A 15,876-nucleotide genomic window follows, 5' to 3' on the forward strand; every position below is an offset into this window, starting at 1 on the left:
CCAAAAAGTCTACAGTGCAGATTCAGTGAACAAAAGCATGGGGCCAGAAGCAAAGTATGAATCATTCTTTAGCAGGAGAGAAAGGATTGGTGGCTTCGGGGAATGTTGAAGCGAGCTTGCTTCTCTTCCAGAATTCATAAATACTTAAATATCTCTGATCCACACGTTGAAACAGTGAACACAAAATCCTCCCAAAGAGTTAAAGCCTGAACAACCACTTGAGCTGTGGCTGTGACAAACACAACAATTATTTGTGCTGAATGCTGCTTGAAACAAGATGGAAAACCTGAACAAAGATGTTTGGCTGTTATTTGATTTATCCTGGGTTGGGAATACAGACCTTATGCTTTTTTCTTTATTTTTTTTAGATAGACACTGCCAATTTCTTCTCCTAACTGGAACAACATGGGAGACCTTACATTTTCAGCAAATTCCTCATTCAAAAGAGGAGAGACTGCAGGTATTTTAGGATGAGGAGTTCACAGTTTCACATCAGTGAGATCCAAATGGGTTCTGAAGGCTCTTCTAAAACAAAATACTTACAATCTTCTAATACAAAGCAGCACTCTGCTGTGTGATACTCCACTGAAGTCAACAGCAAATGGGTTACTATCAAACAAGTTGGTATTTCACAATCTGTTCCTATTTTGAAAGATAAATCCTGCCCAGAGGAGTTTCACAGAATTGCCTTTTTGCTCACCTAAGAACTGGAAAGAGACTGAAGTGAGAGAACTGAGAACTGCAGATGAAGATGCAACACATGCATTTGCCACTGTAAATAAAAATACCATCATCTACTCAAGCCCTTGGGGTGAGGTTTGCTACAACTCAGCTTTGGCAACCACGGAGTAGCTGTGTGAAACAGCAATGTCCATGGTGAGCAGTGTTGCCATGGCACAGTGTTTCCCTGATTTCCTAGAAGAGCTGGATCCCTCGTGTTGACCTTTGCGAGTTCACTGTCATCACATGCTCCTCTGCAGCTGGTTTCTGTTTGGCAGGACTGTGAGAGAGAAAAAGCCACCTCACTGCCTCAAGAGGAGAGAAAAAAAGTCTCTTTCCCCAAAGCTGGCTGCATTTATTTCATATCCAATGAATTATTATTTATAATACTAATAGATAAGTATTATTTGTAAGTAAGTAATTGTATATAACTTATATATTTTATAAGTAAGTAATTTGGAAAGAAATCAGCAGGAAGCTCCTATAATGAGGCTCAAGTCTATCATTTTTTTTTTCTCTGCAGGCATAATAGTTTCCAGGGATATATTCAGGAGTTTCAGATACGTGAAGGAAACAGACTGTCAAAGCCAGATTCTCATGTGTGTGGATTTGAGACAAACCCAGGAGGTGGAGGGGGGGAACCAATTTTGCTAAAAATTAGTTTATTTCATCAAGGAGGATTTTGCTCCTGGTTTTACAGTGACTGTTCAGCCTTGTAAGAACAGTTACCCACCAACTTTAGCTGGGAAAGAGTGAAGGCCAAATAATATCCTGTGAATTGATGTAATTGAGGATGGATTTAACCCTCAAACAGAACCACTGAGAAGATAAAGTGAAGGACAGCAGTGTTGCCCATATTCAGTCAGCCTTGTCCAGGTAGTAAAATTGTACAGATTATACAGGTGTGGTAACACTTTAATCCCTTCACAAGTGCCTTTTATCTCTATTCATTATAGGTTAAACTGAGAAACATTCAATTTCTATTAGACCATCTGTATCTAAAGAGGCATTACAGAAACAGAACAGCATCTGGGCCCCTCACTACAGGAGAGACATTGAGGTGCTGGAGCGGGGCCAGAGAAGGGCACCGGAGCTGGTGCAGGGCCTGGAGCACAAGTGTGACGAGGAACGGCTGAGGGACCTGGGGGGGTTTAGTCTGGAGAAGAGAAGGCTCAGGGGGGACCTTCTCGCTCTCTGCAACTGCCTGACAGGAGGATGGAGCCAGGAGGGGGCTGGTCTCTGCTCCCAAGGAACAAGGGATGGGACAAGAGGAAACGGCCTCAAGCTGCACCAGGGCAGGTTTAGATGGAGCTGAGGAACAATTCCTTCCCCAGAGGGTGCTCAGGCATTGGAACAGGCTGCCCAGGGCAGGGCTGGAGTCACCGTCCCTGCAAGTGTTCACACCCCGTGTAGCCGAGGCCTCAGTGCCATGGGTTAGTGGTGGCCTTGGCAGTGCTGGGAACGGTTGGACTGGATGATCTTAAAGGTTTTTTCCAATGCCGTTGATTCTATGCTTCAGTGTATGTTCTTTAGGTGATGCAGAACCACCTCCCCATCCAACCTGAAACATGCAATAGAGTATTTAGGCAGCCTTACTTTAGGGGCCTAAAATTAGTTCCTCTGAATCACGCTTCAGAAGAACCTATTTTTGTCCCATGGGATACAGGAAGCTTAAGTTCTTTGGCACCTCATTTGCATCCTGCAATCACTCTTGCCCCATCCTCCAAATAGATGCAATCTCTGTAAAACAGAAGTTTGTGCAATAGGTGTGCTTAGGAGTTGTAGTCATATTGACTACTCCTGAGGTGCAGCGGTGTTTCTCATCTTTTTCTTCAATAAAGCAAAAGAGATCATATGTCTCTAGGTGAGATTTTTCTAGCTACAAACCAGCACAGATACGTTGCTTTTAAAATCAGTGTTTCTGTTTCTTTGGCTTAAAACTGCTGATTTAAATCACATTCCTGTGTTTCAGAAGATGGGATAGAGTGACTAATCCTACTACCATCTTGCTCACATAAAGTAATAACTGCAGCTGACTTCCTAGGGGCAGGAGTAGGTGTAATTACTGCTCTTCCCTGTTTATACCACACAAGGAACTGCTACTACCCAAAATGTGTAGAGCCACCCAGTTTCCCAGGGGCAGGGGAGTAAAGGCTTTAACAGCAGGCTGCAATTACAGGCTTTTCTCGAGTCCCCATGCTGAAGGGATAGAGCAGCTCCTTGCAGTGAAAATGCCCTTGTTAGTCTGAAGACTTGCAGCCAGGAATCACAGATGCTTCTTCCTGGAGAAAGGAATTTCCTGCCATCTTGCCTGAAAGCTGGTGAGCGGGATGGCAGCAGCTTCTTGACTCTCTTTGGCATCTTTCAGTGCCTGCTTTGGGTGAGTGACCGATTTAGAAACCTGGGGATGAGAAGAAGTCTGAGGATCCTCATCACTGACACCACCAAAAAGCAAGCTATTCCTCTTTATTTTTGCTTTTGGAGATATGGAAGTCACAGACCAGGATAAGTGGGATGCAGGTAACATGAAGCTCCTGTTGGACTGGGTCTTCTTTTACAAACTGTAAAATATATTCAAGTCTGTCACTCAAAAATGATTCAACTTCAGTTGGAAAGGACAGATGGGTCACTAAGCAAAATGTCTGTCTAAGAAAAGTAGTTGCTTGAGGGCTGAGAGAGCAGAAACCATGGTTAAGGCTGAGTGACAAGTTCCCTAAATAGCAGCGACAGTGCTGGTGGTAGCTGACCGAAGGCAGCAAACCATCCAAGCAGGGAATGTGTGAACACTTCACAACGTGACTTACGCCACCGCCACCAGTCCCCACTTCTCATGAATGGGAAGATTGTATTTTCTCTTTCACAACTACACCACTCGGATTCATCGGTTCTCAGGATTTCATGCCAAAACCAACAGGTTGCAGCCATATTTGGGCTGCTCGCAATTCATATTCCTCCTACTTAATAAGAGAGGGAAAAGCTGTGGATGCAAGTAGCACAGACGGGTTCCTTGTTAGGAAAGCGAGTCCCTCGTCATATGACTGGGGAACCAAATGTGCTTTTACACACTGCTGCCACCAAAACACGTTGCAAACTTGAGGAACAAATTTATTTTTGACTCACTTGGCAAAACATGTCATTTTTTTTCCCATTTAAGTACCAGCATGCCAGTGTACGGGGGGAAAGGACTACGGTTTTAATAACTACTAAAAGGAATTAGTAAATTAACCAGCTATGCAGAAAATACTTCCAGAATGCAAATACTATATGTGTGCTTACTGCTGTAACTGTGAATGGACGCAGAATCTCCTTTTTCTTTGTTTCAGGTTCTGAAAATCATGTTTCTGAGAACACAGAGGTCAGTTCAGCGCAATGACCACCTCTGAGCTGACAGCAGATTGTGCTGTCACACACAGAGCTGACAGCACGCTGCATGTTTTCCCCCAAAAGGTGAGTCTGATGTTTAATTCTGATGGAAGGCACTGGTGTGTCTGGGTATGACAGTCACAGGTGGGTTTGGACCAAACAGGCTCCCTGAGGTCAGAGGTGCTTGTTCACAATGCAAAATACTCGGAAATGTGTGAAAATTCGAGCTTCAGTCTCAGGATTAGAAAGTGCAGAAGCTGCAGGGGTATTTTTCTGTGACGACATAGGTATAAAGCAAGAGACTGCAGCTCTGAAGTTCCTTCTGGATCTGCCAACTTCCATTTCAGGACATTGGACTGTTTGTTATTTTTTTTCCTTCAAGTCCAAACAAACTCTGCATGCTTCAAATTTAATCAACACTTTGCACATTGGAAATGGCTGTTCAGACAAACCACCGGTGCCATTAAATTAGAAAAAAGAATTGCCCATAAATGACAGAAAATAAGGAAATTAATTCAGACTTTTCAGTATCAAGACACTTATATTTTCACTTATCCTTAAACATGGGGGGGTTTTATTAAAGCTTCTGGGCCAGTTATCCAATTTATCCTTGTCTGAATTGATGATAAAACTGTTTCACAGTGTTCAGCTACACCTTTTGCTTGCTCCTGTTTTCACCAACACAACACTAAAATGATAACGAGGGACGTGGAGCTGTTGGAGCGAGGCCAGAGGAGGCCCCGGAGCTGCTGCGAGGGCTGGAGCAGCTCTGCTCTGGAGCCAGGCTGAGAGAGCTGGGCTGGGGCAGCCTGGAGAAGAGAAGGCTCATGAAGGGGAGACCTTAGAGCAGCTCCAGTGCCTAAAGGGGCTCCAGGAAACCTGGAGAGTTTAAAATAATAGTGAAATCCAAGTGTTTTGTACTAATGTAAAGATTGATGGAGATGAGATTATGTGAGACAAAATCTTCAGGGAATGGAAGGGTGTTTCAGAAGTATTGGACACTGAACAGAATCGTGATTCCTTTGGTTAATCAGGGTAGCATGACTCTGGCTTATGTGACTATAACACAGGATTGTTCCCTGTGTCTACTGCAACATGGACTGGAAATAAATGGCTGATCCCAAAGGCATGTAGAAGATGATATAAACGTGCTCTCCAGGAAAATGCCATGACAATATCTGCACACTGTGGGCACTGCTGGCCATGCCTAAGCTTCCTGTGGCATATCTCCTCTTCCTCATGTGTTTCAGCACTTAGTTAGCCATGTTGGGGGGATTTTTTTAATATTAAGCAGAGCTAGTTTGAGCATAAAGATCAGAAAACAGGATTTGCCCTTGTCATTAGCTTTAAATCTAATCAGGGAGCAGCTGTTGCACAGTCACCATGTCATTCTTGAGGGGAAATTGTATTAATTATATTTAGGACAGCTGGGGATGACTATCACCGCTGCTGGTACTGTTATCACACAACCCATCACGAGCTCCATCCTGCACCCATGGGCTCGCAGCAGGACCAGGCACCGCTGAGCTCTGCTCACTGGTGGTGTTATTTCAAGTAAGCCTCTTAGGGAGCAGCACAATCTGCTGTCAAACCCTGTGGCCAATTATCTCCAACATAAAGTCCATCCCCACTTCATATGACAGTAGTTTTTTTGAGGTGAAGACTGATGTTTTTCTCTTTTTCTGCAGTGCTAACAGCTGGGAGGTCAATGCTTTTATTCTGAATCAGTGTTTGAATGGAATTATGGAATGGTTTGAGTGAGACCTCAAAGCTCCTCCAGTTCCAGCCCCCTGCCACGGGCAGGGACACCTTCCACTAGAGCAGGTTGCTCCAAGCCCCTGTGTCCAACCTGGCCTTGAACACTGCCAGGGATGGGGCAGCCACAGCTTCTCTGGGAAAAGTCTGTGCCAGCGCCTCAGCACCCTCACAGGGAAGAGCTTCTGCCTCAGAGCTCATCTCAGTCTCCCCTCTGGCAGGTTAAAGCCATTCCCCTTGGCCTGTCCCTACAGCCCGTGTCCGAAGCCGCTACGGGGGCTCTGGCAGCGGCCCATTGATCACCACAATGACCCATTCCCCGCCGGGCTCCCCGCGCTGCTGCGTTACCGGAGCCCCGGGGAAGGCGGGAGGGGGAGACGACCCATCCGGTCCTTCCGGCGGAAGTGATCTGCGCGCGGCGCCGTTCCCCGGTGTGTCGTCACGGCGCGGGGCTGGGGCGGCGGGCGGGCGCGGCGCGGAGCGGGCAGCGGTCATGGCGCCGCCGCCGCCGCAGAAGGAGATCGTCTACAACAAGCTGCTGCCCTACGGCGAGCGGCTGGAGGCCGAGGCCGCCCGCTTTCTGGCGCACATCAAAGACAACCTGGCCCGGGCCGTGCAGCTCCAGGAGCTCTGGCCCGGGGGGCTCTTCTGGACCAGGAAGCTCTCGACGTGAGTGCCCGCGATCCGGTCCCCGTCGCCGCGGGGCTGTGGGGTTGGCTGTTGGACGGCGCTGGGAGGGCGGAAAGCGGGCTCGCCTCATAACGGTCCCGCTCTCCGCCGCTCAGCTCCGGCCGGGCGCCCGCTGCCCCGTACCCGCACGGCGGAGGGGGGGCCGGGAGCCGGCCCGAGCCCGGGCAGCCCCGCGGGCGGCTTACACAAGGCCCACATAGGGAACGGGGGCAAAGGTGGCTGCGCTGTCACTGCTCCCTCCTCGCCTCTGAAACTTCCCCAGTCGGGTCGTGTGCGTTCGTTTGTTGCGCTTGTCTTCTTTAAAGCCACCTCTCGCCTGTTTAAGTCTCATCTCTCGCCTTTTTAAGTTGCGAGAGAGATGCTATCCCCGTGAAACTTCTGCTGCGGGAACGTCAAGAGGTCTGTCCCAAGACGGGCTGGTGGTTGTTTCGGTGCTAGCAGGATTAAATTCAGGCTTACACCACGGTGTAAACACCGTGGTGCCCTTGATATCTTGCCTGCGCTGTGGCACGGTGTGGTTTGTGCTGATGTTGGCTCTGCTGTGCGTGCTGGCAAGGGGTTTTTGGTGTAGATAAAGCCACGGTGGTTACATAGATAGCACTGAGTGGAACTTAGGTTTTGCTTAGTGAGTTTTACAAAGCAAACTAAACCCTTTTGGGCACTCCAGTACTGGAAATGGCACCATGTGACTGTGACTCCTGTCATGTCTTCATGACTTCCATCACTAAACCACATTTCTGTGGATGTTTATCAGTGTTTTTTTTTTAGCTGAGTGCTGTGTGCCCTCATAAATGGTTTTCTGTGTGCTAGAGGTGGTGAAATATGTGTCTTTTGTACAATTTCGAGATCTCCACTTACAATTTTCTTCCCCACATAAGTAATTTTTAACATATTAATAGGGAATTTAATATATTTGGCAGTCAAATCTGTTTAATCCGTGTATATTGCAATCTAAGTGTCTTTATGTTTGCCAAGAGGCATTCTTAGATAGAATTACATTGATGGTTGCAAAATGACTCACATGTTTGCGTTGTGTGACAGTTTGAACCTGCTTGGAAGCAGTTCAGTACTGTTTCCCTTCCCACCCCCCAGCCATCTGCCAGCTCGCACTGGTTTCAGTGGTACCTGTTGCCTTTGTACCTGTGCTAGGGCTTCACGTACTAATGGAGTTGAAATGAACTGGCAGTTCTTACTGTGACAAAGATTGGCATTAACTGAACAAGCTCAATGTGGCACATGGGTCCTTTGAAAAAGGTGCAGAGCTGTGTTAGACTCTCACCCTGTTACTCACTCCGTAAACTGCAGTTACTGTTACCACTTTAGGCTTCAGGGCAGTGAATTTAGCCTATTGAGAACTGCTGCTCTGCCTCTTTATGAATCACAGACAGGTCAGGAGACTCTAATTTGTGGTTTTCCACCTACTCTTTGAAGTTTGAATTCACTGTGTGCGTTTGCAGCTTGTCTGTTGCCTGAGAGTCCCGAGATTCCTGTGTGGCATATTGTATCCAGAAAGACTCTTGAGTATGTTTGGATGTTGGCAGAAAAGGAAACAGTGGGCTTGGTTTAAAAATAAGCTGGTGTATTTACCAAGAGAGATGTTTTGCTTCTTAGTTTAACTTGACAAAGTGCTTCTGTGGGATGAAATACATTAATAAAAGTTCAGGCCAGGAACTTGCAACCATATGGTATTCCAATGTCATACCCCGGTCAAACTGTGGGATAATGACAGTAAAATCCAAGTTTTGCTGTCTGATAGTGGGTGGTAATTTATCTCCAAATCAACTTACTGCTTTCTCTCCCTGCTGGCCAGCTCTAGTAAATTGCACATTTGTTTGAAAACAAAATGCCCAGCGTCTTCATAATGGTCTGGTGGCTGCTTTGCTTTGTTGCAAGTATCTGAAGTATAAAAGCCAGTATTCTCACAGTATTCTGCAAAATAATTGGCAATTCAGAACCGTGGCTGATGTGTCCTTATTTCTTACACAGATACAAATGTTAACATGAACATCGTAATACAGAATCCCAGACTGGTTTGGGTCGAAGGGACCTTAAAGCTCATCCAGTTCCAACCCCTGCCATGGGCAGGGACACCTTCCACTAGAGCAGGTTGCTCCAAGCCCCATCCAACCTTTATGAGTACATAGGTATGAAGGAGTATGCAGCTGATACAGTTGTACAGTTACACCTCCTCAGGTACTCACAACTTTATACAACCTGCATAAACCCTGTGGAGTGTGAGGAATGAAAGTGAAACTCAAATCTTTTTTCAATTAGAAATGTGAGTATCGGTTACTATTTCATGGTGACAGCTGAACCTGAAATCTCGCATTTCTGATACTCCCCGCAGCTGAAAACATGACTTGCACACAGTTATCTCAAGAGCAGCTCTTTTAGCTGGCGAATGTCACGAACCGAGGAGGAGGTGGGGAAAAGCTAAATTGGAGTTGATCAGATAAAATGTCTGTAATCCAATTTGCATGATTCTTTTATGCATAAGTTTCAGCCATGGGAACTGGTTCCTTGGTTAGGATGCATGTGAGGAGTGTGGGGAGAGAGCTCTCTCCTGTGAAGACAGGAATAGTGCAGTTACTTCAGTAACTTCTGACTTAGTGCGGCTTCTTACGCAAGTACAACTGCTTGCCTCAGAGGCTGGCGTTTAAATCTGTTATCATTCCCCCCCGGATTCCCCAACTCTGGCTAGTAAAATCTATATCTTATAAAGCCCTAATCCGGTTGTGAAAGCAGAAGACTGGATCTGAGTTGTGTAACGTGGTACACTGTGTGTGGAGAGAGCAAGTTGCATCAAAACCATTTGCTCAGATGGATTTGCATCATTCTCTTTTATGGTCTCTAGGTCAAAAGTAGCTGCTGTTTCAGGTTTTTTTTTCCCCTCGTTCATGTTTTACGTAAAAATTTTGTGTATATATTTAATTTATATTTTATTATTTTCCAGAACATGGCTTATAAATGAGATTATTAGTATAATAGGAACATTTAAGAGCTGCTTTGTGTGTAGTTGACTCTGCAGCCTGGAGAAAACACAAATGTCTTCCTGTGCTTTCTACTTCAGTAACAAGGGTAGAGTCATTGGAGCTGAGGGCCACAGTTTCTGTTCCTGACAGTGATGGTTCCTGTGCTTGTCAGCTAAAGGCTTCTTACAAAATGACATTTAGCTGCCTTGCTGGAAGGTGTGGAAAAAATGTAGCTCAAGTGTTTTGCATTAGAGTGACAGGACACAAAGTTACAGTGAGGATGAAAATGTCTTTGGGGGATTGGCTGAAGTATTGTAAGCACTATAAATCTTGTTTTACATCTGTTTCTATCTCACCTTTATCAGAAAAATATAAGTTTTCCTTTTGCATGCATAAGGGGGGTGTGTGTATACTGTGTACATACGATTTAAATAGCCTTGTTGAGCATGATTCATTGTTTGTCATGTCATTTGTCAGAAAAAAATGAGTTTTAGAATCATAGACCCATCCTAATCCTGTCCTGGGTGCTGGAAAATGAAACTACATGGCTGGGAACTTAGGAGAGTGCTCTCTCCAGCTTTATATGCAAAGGCAGTTTTAAACTGTGGCAGAGCAGCCAACTTTCTAGGGCAGTTTAGGATGTCCACTTGATAGGACAGTCCACTTCCTAAAAATAGGTCTATTGTAACTGTGAAGTGAGAGATTGGATACCCAATGCTTTTAGAACAGGGAATTGGCTTTTTGGTTGTTTGTAATCTCCAGAGAGCCTGTACTCTGTACAGCAAGGATACAAACAGAGTTTTCACTTCCCAATCATGTTTTCGGGTTGTGGGAGTGGGTTTCATTGGTTGAGGTTTTTCCTCTTCACGTAGCTGAACTCCAAACCAGAACCCGGTGTGACCAGCAGGATGCAGGACAATTGATTGACCCTTTTTGCAGCTGTGTGGTAGAGGTAGAGAGCTCATCAAACCTCTGATGGTTTTCTTAAGGGAGGAATCAGAAGGGAAATGAATTGAGATTACAAGAATCATCTCAAGGTAGAGGGTTGAAAGGGACCTTAAAACTCCCTCAGTTCCAACCCCCTGCCACGAGCAGGGACAAGATCTGCCTTGAAGGCAGGAAAGGGACCTGCCTTCACGTAAGAAGTCTTATTTTTTGTTTTGCAGCAGTTCTAGATTTATTTTTTCCTCCCAATCTCCCAATTTTATTTTGGTTTTAATCCTGAAGAGTCACATTTATATGATGAACGTGCATCTGTGTGATTAGTCCCGAGGCATCCTCCAGGATCTGTGAAGTTCTGCCTCTATTCTTCTATTTAGTAATGGCAATTTCTCATCCTCAGTGAGGGGATATTCTGAAGATACTGCAGATCCCTTCTGTTAGATTTTGCCCATTTAATCTTGAGGAAAAGGTGATTATCCCCTTTCTAGAAGTAATTATTTTCTGTCACTGCCTTAATGCATGGTTGGATTAAGACAAATAATTCACTGGTTTAGACTCTGCCTCCCCCCTGCATAAAGAAGCTGTAAACATGGGAGCAATTTGGCATCTCAGGCATGGTGACATCTTTGTGTTCAGCACATTTCTGTGTACTTGCCTCCTTCAGTTTGTTAATTAAAGAGCATTTTGTAGCATAGAACTGCTGGTAGCAAATAGCAGGAAAGGTAACCAGCCAAACACTTTCTTTTTGGTTATATATAGCAACAGTGGCAGATTAATTGGATCTCTTCACAGTGTTTCTTTATTGTTAAAATGTATTTTTCAGGCTTCTGCAGTTTCTTCTTAATCACACATGAAGAAAAGAAACCAGTATTCTTTGTTGCTTTATCCCTAGTATTATGAGAATGGAGAAGTCCAGGCAAGTGCGTATGACTGAAGGATAATGAAATGGAAGTTATTAAAGGTTAAACTTATTAAAGGTTCAGAATCCTCTGTTCCGCAGTGAAAGGAGCCCTTGGTGTTGCTGTGTAACTGGTGTTTTACTTCCCAGATGTGTGCTGGCATGGAAAGTGCAAAAAGTCTTGTAGGCAAACTCCTTTCAAGTTTGTCACTGCATCAAACACTATCTTTTATTAAACAGTAAGTGAAAGCTGAGGGAAATGACTGTGTGGGAGCGATAGGACTGTGTGGCTGGTCATCTCTTATGGGCATACAGAATGCCTCTGATTTGCCTGGTTTTTCAAGGCATGTGCTTTTCCTTTGAGAGTCTGGGAATAGCTCTCATGTCTGCTTATGAAATTCTTGTTGTTTGATTATTACCCCATTTAGCTTGGAAAAGCTTCCACACTTTGACACTGGGTTCCTCACATACATCCTGTGAGCAGGGGGTGCTTTTAGAAGGTAAAATACTGCAATTAAAAGAAGTGTGATTAAGTTATATCTTGTTAACCCTTACAAAATCAAATGTCACCCATTCTTTTCCCCTGAGGATTCTTCTTGCATGTCCGTTTTATGCATGTGAAAAGTGTAGGTGTTCAGCTGCGGGTGTAATTCTGTAGGTAGATAATCCAGATCATTTCTGTTCCTGTGACAGAGAAGAGGGTTATCCTGTACTTTCTTTCCTTCCTTCTGTATTTCAAATACGTAAAACATGTTGAAGTGAGTATTAGTGAAAATACTGCCCATCAAATGGAAAAATCCCCCCTTGAAATCAATGGAGAAGGGGAAGTGGAAAGAGGTGCGCTGAAAAGTGGTGATTTTGGGTTTGCCAGAGCCCTGCAGGTCTGCCATGGTGTCTTCAGAGGGAGCTGCAGGAAGAAGGTTGGCAAAAGTCTTGCAAGGAAAGAGCAAAGGGTCTTGGAATGTGTGTTTTTAAGGAAACCACTTCCTTTTGGTCAGATCTAGCTGGAACTTCGGAGATAATTTGGCTTTAAATTGAGGAACAGGGAAGTAGAAGGAAGTACTGAAGCAGTACTTAAACCCCATGTGTCTTGTGTCACTGTGTGAAGTGTGTTCCATATAAGTGTATTGTATTATGTGATTGATTTTTAGTTCTCAAGTAGTCAGTTCTCCCACTGGCAGTGCTGCAAGGAATAGAACTTTACAGATGAGCATGAAGCATTTGAAACTAAACCAGTTACAATATTAAACTAAGCTCTTCCTTGTCACAGGAGTCAATTTCAGAAACTAAATTCAGGACTCAAAACAGTTTGTTTCCATTCTTAGGTCAGTATCTGCTTCTCTAAAATCACCTCACCTCTGTTATTCCCCCCTCTGCTGTGCTCTGGGGAGAACCCCCCTCTCTGTCCTGGGCCCAGCTCTGGGACAGCAGCACAAGAGGGACGTGGAGCTGCTGGAGCGAGGCCAGAGGAGGCCCCGGAGCTGCTGCGAGGGCTGGAGCAGCTCTGCTCTGGAGCCAGGCTGAGAGAGCTGGGCTGGGGCAGCCTGGAGAAGAGAAGGCTCCTGAAGGGGAGACCTTAGAGCAGCTCCAGTGCCTAAAGGGGCTCCAGGAAACCTGGAGAGGGGCTTTGGACAAGGGCCTGTAGGGACAGGCCAAGGGGAATGGCTTTAACCTGCCAGAGGGGAGACTGAGATGAGCTCTGAGGCAGAAGCTCTTCCCTGGAGGGTGCTGAGGCGCTGGCACAGACTTTTCCCAGAGAAGCTGTGGCTGCCCCATCCCTGGCAGTGTTCAAGGCCAGGTTGGACACAGGGGCTTGGAGCAACCTGCTCTAGTGGAAGGTGTCCCTGCCCGTGGCAGGGGTTGGAACCAGATGAGCTTTAAGGTCCCTTCAACACGAACCAATCTGGGATTCTATGATTTTCGAGGACTCCTTCAGAGCTGTGTATAAGTTTTCAGGTTCTTATTTGTTGGACTGTGAACCAAGTTTTAGTTTTGCTTCATTAAACACCAAGTCAGATGGAGTCTGGCTCAGGTCTGGGATATAATGGAAATGTTTGAATACATTGCTGACTCACTGTGTGGTTTGGTTGCAGGTACATCCGATTATATGGGAGAAAGTTTAGCAGAGAAGATCATGTGCTTTTCATCAAACTGTTGTACGAGTTGGTAACAATCCCAAGGCTGGAGATCAGCATGATGCAGGGATTTGCACGCCTCTTGATAAACCTGCTCAAGTAAGTCCAGATTTCTGCTGACTATGGAAAATAGCTGATTGCTTGGCTTGCTCAATATACTGTAGTCATAGAATCCTAGAATGGTTTGGGTTGGAAGGGACATTAAAGCTCATCCAGTTCCAACAGTGGAAGGGACACCTTCCACTAGACCAGGTCGCTCCAAGCCCTGTCTAGCCTGGCCTTGATGTAGTAGTATGTTCTACTACATGTTACTTCACTTGGTCATCCCCTGTACAGATGGTGTTGGTTAAAAGGAGTTCTCATTGTGCAAACACCTTTCCCCCTTCAAAGCTTTAGGAGTGGAACTGACAGAATGTCAGTTTTTTGTATTAGAGAGCCAAGTGTTCAGGTTGAATCTCAAGAAGGGGGAACATAAAGACGTGTCTCACAACGTGATAATGCTTGTTTCACTTAGTCAGAGTTTTCCTGGAGGTCTTGACAGCTTCCATGGTTGCAGAAGCACTGCAAGTGGCCAGCTGCTTTCTGGCCTGACCTTGCAGCTTGTGCCAAGCTCTGAAGATAAGCATGGTTCAGAGCACTGATCTGGGACATTCTGATGCACAGTGTGTCCATGTAAATGTTTAATCCTAAAGTGCTCGTTGTTGTTTTCTATTAGGAAAAAAGAGCTGCTTTCCCGGGATGATTTGGAATTACCATGGAGACCACTTTATGAAATGTTAGAAAGGATATTATACTCCAAAACAGAAAACCTTGGATTGAATTGGTTTCCCAAGTAAGTTTGCATTTTAAAACATTTGATAAGCTATAAGTACCTGTAATGCTTTCAAGTACTTTGTAATTTGCTTTTAATAGCTGGAATTTGATACACAGTAAATATTTTGATTCTATTTTCATGAAGTATATTTCAGTAATAGTGTGCAAGACTGAACTAAATCATGTCTATCCTTCTACCAGTGAACTGTTCGTGATGTTTCTCTCTTCATGAATGTGATTGAGTTCACTTTTAAATATGGGGTCTTCATCAACATATTTTTGGATGATATACCACGGTTTAACAGATTTAATGTTGATTTTCTTAACATTATTGTGATTTTAACCCCAGCTGCAACTGAGCCCCACACAGCTGCTCACTCACTGCCTCCTGGTGAGATGGGGAGAGATTCAGAAGGGTAAAAGGGAGAAAACTTGTGGGTTGAGATAAAGACAGTTGAAGAGGTAAAGCAAAAGCCACACACATAAGCAAAGCCAAACAAGGAATCCATCATTCACCACTGCCCATGGTCAGGCAGGTATTCAGCCATCCCTAGGAAAGCATCATGGAATACATCTGGAATCCAGGTGTAAATCGTACACACAAGAAGGAAAGTGAAGTACCTTCTGCAGAAATACGTGTATAGATTTTCAAAGTGATGATATGGACAAATCATTTTTTTCCCAGTTAAGAATGTTACAAATGTCTGACTGATTTTAAAATGAAAGCTTGTTTTTTGTTCTTTCTTTGTGCCGCCAATCCCTCTCCATCTGTCAAACTCCCCAAATTTCCTAATAATCCCAACTAGAGAAGGTCCTGCTCTATAAACTCCAGATTATAAAAGATGTTACATGGAGAACTGATGATGCTTGTTTGAGTTGAAACTTCATGTGAAGAAATGCAGGTGAAAACACTTAACTGGCTTTAAAAAGCAATCCCTTTCTGCCCAGGAATATTGAAGTACCATCACTGATCCCTTCTGCTGAGTGGAAGCTCCTCTCACCGATCAGTGACATGAACAGAAAATACATGTTGTAGCCTTGTAACTTGTTACTAGAGCATTTCATGCCGAATTTCTCTCATGGCTCCATAGCTGGAAGAATGATTCTGCTCAATTGCACTATTTTGCTCATTGTAGGTACTATTTTAAGTGAAAATCCAGAAGAGCAGAACCTTTTTTAGTTGGTTTCTGCTAGGCACGTGCCAGCACCTCATGAAGCTGCTTACTCTGTTCTGTGGGGCTGTGGTCCAGTGTGTGACACCTGCATGGTGGGAAGGGGGCTTTTCCAAGAGGGAAAAGGAGGTTAATTTGGGAGGAAGATATTAATTGTGGTGGTCTATCTGAAACATCCAGCTTTATTAACTGCATAGATAGCACACACTCCATCTGAATATGCAGTGCGATTTCTTCTCATACGGTGCTTATCCTTTTTAACACCAATTTTGAGGGGTGTCTTTTTGGTGCAAGTCAGGAGAGACTTTTACAAGCTGATTGATTTGATTTAGAGCTGTTAAATTAACAACTGTTTTAATTTTCTCTTATTTTTGTGTTTTGTTTTTTTACATTCAGTTCATATCGACCAGGCTTGT

The 15,876-nt window shown here is 44.6% G+C and overlaps 1 protein-coding gene across 3 annotated transcripts in view; it reads left to right on the forward strand.

Moving 5' to 3' along the window:
• The first annotated feature begins 6,275 nt into the window (after positions 1 to 6,275).
• Positions 6,276 to 15,876, forward strand: part of PSME4 (proteasome activator subunit 4) — a 59,950-nt gene continuing 50,349 nt past the window's right edge. For all 3 annotated transcript variants that reach the window (XM_030489230.2, XM_030489231.2, XM_030489232.2), the window contains exons 1-3: positions 6,276 to 6,507; positions 13,434 to 13,574; positions 14,191 to 14,307. In XM_030489230.2, coding sequence (XP_030345090.2) covers positions 6,332 to 6,507; positions 13,434 to 13,574; positions 14,191 to 14,307 — 434 coding nt within the window. In that variant the 5' untranslated portion in view covers positions 6,276 to 6,331. The remainder of the gene's footprint in view (positions 6,508 to 13,433; positions 13,575 to 14,190; positions 14,308 to 15,876) is intronic.

Source organism: Strigops habroptila, chromosome 6 (genome assembly GCF_004027225.2).
Source record: "Strigops habroptila isolate Jane chromosome 6, bStrHab1.2.pri, whole genome shotgun sequence".
Taxonomy (NCBI): Eukaryota; Metazoa; Chordata; class Aves; order Psittaciformes; family Psittacidae; genus Strigops; species Strigops habroptila.